General features: G+C 36.3%; 1 protein-coding gene across 1 annotated transcript in view; it reads right to left on the reverse strand.

Annotated features, from left to right (window-relative positions):
* The window catches only part of LOC140773819 (uncharacterized), a 42459-nt gene extending 36563 nt beyond the window's left edge, over positions 1-5896 (reverse strand). The window contains exon 1 of the mRNA XM_073116576.1: positions 5576-5896. Within this exon, the coding sequence (XP_072972677.1) occupies positions 5576-5674 (99 nt within the window). The 5' untranslated portion in view covers positions 5675-5896. The remainder of the gene's footprint in view (positions 1-5575) is intronic.
* Between the last annotated feature and the right edge of the window lie 457 nt (positions 5897-6353).

The following is a 6353-nucleotide window of genomic DNA, read 5'->3' on the forward strand; positions in this document are numbered from 1 at the left end:
GCGAGATGTACCCGGACTCCACCTCCACTTAAGATTCACCTATTTACCTTTCCGCTCATGCTTTAGATTAGAAGTTTTATTCATTTAGTTTAGAGACTCAAAAACTTTAACATTGTTTTTATTGCAATTAGTTATAAAATTTAATAAAGCACATTCTCATTTTGTTTATTTATTTTGCCATCGTACACGTAGAGAGTATTAATAAGGCTTCTTGCATCTCAAGCATATTGAGATGCATAGTCGGTCATGATTCCTATTTTGGGTCGTGACAACCGTCCCGGTATAAATTGCTTAGAGACTAGTATTGGTAAGACTAGCATACTTTGTGCAAATATTGAAATTAGTAAAAAGAAAAACGAGACTAATATTGGTAAGACTTAAAGAACAGTCCCAGTATAAATCGCTTGCGATTTTTCATGGTGACTCAAGTCTATTTGAAAGTCCAGGGGAAAGTTCTAAATCAGATCACTATGGTGACTTTCTTAGGTGACTCTGGCGGGGTTAGGGAACAGTCCTAGGATGAATGAGAAATTCGTAGGTGACTCTAATTTCTCTCAACGGTTAGTGGAAAAAACAGAATGTGTTGATCACATAGTGATACCATCTGATGATCCTAACCAGATCAGCTATGAAGAAAAGTCTCAAGCATCATCTCGAGGTGACTTCTAATTGATGTGGATCCACAGGGTTTAGACCCATTGAGACATATGACAGTATAAATATTGAAAAGATGTTAATACGTTAAAACTGTGCAAGGTTACAAGTTGTGACTCTCTATTGTTATCATTGTCATTATTTAAAGAGCATGCTTATTGCAAATTGTTATAAATATTGTTGTTTTTAGTTTAATCTTATTCAGCATTAATATAATTTAGAATTTATTTGGTTTTCGAGTAGATTCCACTCACTGAGCTATAGTTGTTGGTTCATGGATTATTTTTTTTATATTTATTTATCTATCTCAGGTTATTAGTCAGCGGGGCGACTGAGCGAGATGTACCCGGACTCCACCTCCACTTAGGATTCACCTATTTACTTTTCCGTTCTTTTAGATTTTATGCTTTAGATTAGAAATTTTATTTATTTCGTTTAGAGACTCAAAAACATTAACATTGATTTATGTTTATTACAATTAGTTTTAAATTTAATAAAGCAGATCTTCATTTTATTTATTTATTTTGCCATCGTACACGTAGAAAGTATTAATAAGGCTTCGTGTATCTCAAGCATATTGAGATGCATGGCCGATCATGATTCCTATTTCGGGTCGTGACATCGACAATCACCATGGCCATAAGCATGGACGATATCCTTTCTACCGCCGGTCGCCTTTACCTCCCTCACCCACCTCGCATATGTTGCCTCTGTCGTGGCGAACCTATTGGCCTCTCTGGTCTTGGTTGTTACCAAGGATGACAACCTTCAAGGGAGATAGTTTGAGCTTGTTCCTAATCTGTGTTGTTTCTAGGTCAGGTGAGCTCAGCGATTTGTTAGGTTTGGGCCTTAGCCTAGTCTGCTAGCTTAGTGTGTGGATCAACCTAAGTCTTTGGCTTTCTTTTGGCCCAAATATATTTAGTAAAAAATTTTACAAATTATATAGTGTTAATTTAAAGTAATTAGGTAAAGGTGAAGATTTATACTCATACTAGATCATTGATTTGAGTTATTCTAGGTGGACCACAAGTGAGGGTTCACTCATGTTTTGTTCGTCTCATATTTTGTGTTATTATAATATCATGTTATCTTCATGCAATATTATTGTTTGTACATTGCGATTCCCCGTGCAAATAGAAAGTATATGAATCATGAGTCACTAGTGAATGAGTGACTAGTGAAAAACTTGTTATGAATAAATATGACTTTTAGAACGCAAGCTAGATGTTCTTAATGCATTTTTCTATGGTGACTCAAATCTATTTTGAAATCCAAGAAGCAAATCTATTCATAATCATATGATGATCCATTTAGAAAACTCTAGCATGGTCAAAGAAATAGTCATAGACTAAACAAAAATCTTCTAAAGTGACCCTAATATCTCTCAATAGTAAAAGAAAATATAGGCGTTCAATACACAGCGACACCTCCTAGTGACTCTTAGAAGATGTCAGAGTGCATTAATTATATAGTGATGCCGTTTGGTGAGAAATATTCATAGACTAAACAACAATCTTCTAAAGTGACCCTAATATCTCTCAATAGTAAAAGAAAATATAGGCATTCAATACACAGCGACACCTCCTAGTGACTCTTAGAAGATGTCAGAGTGCATTAATTATATAGTGATGCCGTTTGGTGACCCTAACAGAATCAACTATAAAGAAAAAATACTTAAGCATCATCTCGAAATAATCCATAGGCACAGATCGAAATGAGAATGGCATTTATAGAGATTGAAAAGTTCCATAGAATGAAACCTTAAGCATGTTATCAGCTTATTATTCACATTATTATTACTTGTGTCTTATTATTCTTATTATAAGCATGCTTAGTGTTATATGTGTATTATAAATTGTTGAGCCTTAAATTTTTAAACCAATGCTTATGGATTATGGATTTTATTAGATTTTAGATGGATTCACCTCATTCACTAAGTTATAGTTGTTGACTTAAAAAAAATTTCCTAATATTTCATATGCTAGTTAGTATGGCAAATGAGCACGATGCACTGGGACTCTATCTCTACTTAGGATTTGCATCTTCTACCTTCAGTTGTATTAGTTGCTTTTGTTCCATCTGAAAACTATCTGTTGCCTTATTTTGGAAAGACATTGGTTGTCAAATTTGGTTATCATTATTACCCCTTTAGAGTTTTATTGATTATTGACTTGATTCATATTGAATTATTTTATATTATAGATTTAAAAAAATTTATTTGTTAAGGCTTTCATGTATCTCAAGCCTATCCAAATTTAGGTCATGAGTTTGTGAAAATATCCAACAACAATAGCAAAATAAAGAAAGGTTTTAAATTAGAATATTTGGAATTCAAATATATCATATCTATTCGGTTATTTTGATGTGTCCCTGTTACGATCCGACCACATGGGTTAAGTCGAATCAAGTCGAGTCGAGTCAAATTAATTACTTAACTTTATCTTTCTGTTTTGAATTTCAAATAAATCGGATAATCCACTTGTGGATCCGATCTATTAGGGATTTTACTCCTATAAATAGGGGTGGACATGAGTTAATAATAATCATCATTGAGAGAAATCTGAGTTTAGCCAGTTATTATTTTCGTCCTTATCTTTTTACATTAATCGTTGGATTGTCTTTATCTTCATAGGAGTAGATCATAACCGTAGATCTCTTTTAAGCTTCCAAACCCTAGCCACCTCCTACTTCCAGCAGCCACCCTACTACACGGCCGTCCACCACCCTCCGACGACCGCCACAACGTCGGATATTACCGTTCTGCCTTCCCTGGCGTATCTCCACTATTTTATTTTTATCTTTTCATCCCGACCTCCGATTTAGATGAAACCAGAGCCATTAGAACACTAACTCACGAAGCTACCTCCACCTAAATTTTCATAATCATCCAACGGACGGATCGTTCCAGATCTGGTCTGAAACAGTCCTGCACAACGAATTCAGTCACTTGAATATAGTGGCAGAGACTTTATGGTCTATAATAGCTTAATATATCTATATCTAGTTGGAAACTTTTATATGGGTCAAATAATCTAATGGCCCACATTTCTCAACCATAAGAAGAAAATTTGGGAATATGTCACCTTAGAGTACATGGGTATGCTATTACGTCTAATAATATTAGGCAGAAGAATTTTTTTCCAGCAATTATGTTGGAAGATTAAAATTGTGTTTTATTAATCTATTTTGACAAGAGACAAAGAGAGAGAATATTTTACCAAGATTTCTAGTAGTTATCTGGATGGAATATGGTTCCTGAAGGGATCATGTTGTAAAACTCTTCGAGCCTGATGAGAAATCTCTAGACACTGTCACATATGAAGTCTCTTGTGATACGGACCTTACCTCCTGTTATAGTCAATGACCAGGATAATATTCTACTTCCATGGGTTCTTGATGCAGCCTAAATTCTCTATAAGTGGAGAACCTGGCATACTAATGCTATTAGAAGATGGTCCCGATTTTCACAGTTTAATATCCCCCTTACAGAGAAAGAGAGGAGAGAAGAATTTTTTCTGTCAGTCTATAGGCCTTATTATATAGTGGAACGGCAAATCTTCTTTCCAGGCAGGCTACTACCTCTTCCCATTAGTGATGACCTATATTTCAGAACAGACAACCTTTTTCCTAGCATTTTCTTTTATCATTGATTCCCTATATCTTTAAATCCCAATTATGCCCTTCAGGGTATCCCTCAGTTGTTGCATTCTTCAAGAACTTGTATCATCAACTTAATCATGGCTTCTGATTCTTTTAGAGCCAATGAGCTTTGTCCATGATGGCAGGATATGAAAATTGTGGAAAAGCTAATTAATCAAGACTGAAATCTTAATGTCAAGAGATATGAAGTGTCAAGTAATAACATGATAATCCCTAAAGAAGCTTTGCCTTGTTAAGCAGTGTACATGGGCAATAACAGTGGCCAAGCCACAACCTTAAATGATTTATGGTGTGCTATATGTTTCTTAAGTTAATTTTAACGAGTTCTCGACAAAATATGATTATGTGTAACTAATTTTTGGGTTATACTTGATGCGAACTTTGTCAACTATCTGCGTAAATTCTGTTATACGAATCAGATTAGATGCTCCTAAGGGTTATTTCTTAGTGGTACCCCTTATAACATTAGGATAGGACTCTTCAGTTTGAGTTTCTCTGTACCTAAATCCCTCCTCTTGGATGCCTATGTATTATTGTGGTGCTTGTGGCATGTGGACTGCAAGAGAGATGCCTTTGATCTGTAGATCCTTCCATCTCTACTCTCAAACCTGAGGGTATGAGGGGTGAATTCATGTGATACTCTTGCCCAATTCTTGTGCTTCGGCATCGACCTCGAGTTAGGCATCTTCAGCCCAGCAAATTGTCATCCAGTCATCATCAAAGATCCTAAATTTGCTGCATCAACGTCGTGATCTTCGACCAACGATCTCAACCCTCAAAATTTCATGCTAAATTCATATATAACCACATAAAAATCAAGAAAGAATCTAACAAGCTAAAACTATCTACTTATTTGCAGAATCTTTGGTGTTCATACAAAGTTGGATAACAATCCCCTACAGACACCAAGATTTAAGACGGAGAAAAGGCTACGAAATTTCACATTCATCGTCTCCCTTCAATTGTTTTGCATGCATGCTCCAAAACTATCAACAAATCATCTTGCTCAAAATAGTCATTACTGGTTTATTTTTCCATCACTTCCCAATAAAATACTTCCTAAATGGAAGGAAGAAATCTATAAGCATCAATCTAAGCCCATCAACTTACTCTCACACTATCTCCATACAACCGATCAATCTAATACTACCCCTATCAAGAATAAGTTCCTCAAACACAAAAGCAAGTAAGGAGAACAGTCCAAATCCAATCACAAAATAATGACAAATTACTCAGAGGATCATCTTCCAAACCACAGTACCTGCAAGAAGACGTCGTCGAGCTCGCGGAAGCTGGACTCGGGTGAGGAGTCGCTTACCCTCACCACCCCTGGAGAATCCGCCTTCCCGACCCGCCTCATCTCCTCCCGCCCCACTACTAAACCCGAGCTCCCAAAGAGAGGCAGGCGGCCGCCGGATCCGATTGAGTCGGGAGTTCAATTCCTACGAGATTGTCAGGATTTTTCTCCGTCTTTTTCTCGTTCTTGGAGCGCAGCCGGAGACTTGACAACAAAAACGAGAAATGCGCTTCGCAGCTGTCCATTTCTGCAAAGAAGTTCTTCCTTCCAGTCTTTCTGTTCTTTCTCGTCTGGATGTTAATGCGACGTGTCGGGACATGTACCGAAAAATGTGTTTATCTCTTCTCCACGAAAAGAACGTCTTGGTTTTAACTGCACCGTTGGATTAGATTCGAGTAGTCTTTCTTTTCTTGCGTTTCGGAGCATAGACCGTAGGTTTCGTAGGAACGGACAAAAGCATGGATGATGAAGTCCACTGCTCGAGATGTTGACCGCCGTTTTTTTTTTTTCCTTTTCTTTTTTTACGTAGGAGTGTTTGAATTATTTGTAGAACATGCAAGCTGAAGCAGCATTATTATACCGGATTTACGGATAAAGTGGTATCATAATAGTTAAATTAATAATTCATTAACATAAAATAATTGTAACAGAAAAATACTATTATCACTTTAGGTGCAGTTTTAGAATGCAAATTAACAAGGTATTGATGGAGCACAATTTAATTATTAATATTATATTTATA

Source organism: Typha angustifolia, chromosome 13 (genome assembly GCF_048772165.1).
Source record: "Typha angustifolia cultivar Huaian chromosome 13, ASM4877216v1, whole genome shotgun sequence".
NCBI classification, from domain to species: Eukaryota; Viridiplantae; Streptophyta; class Magnoliopsida; order Poales; family Typhaceae; genus Typha; species Typha angustifolia.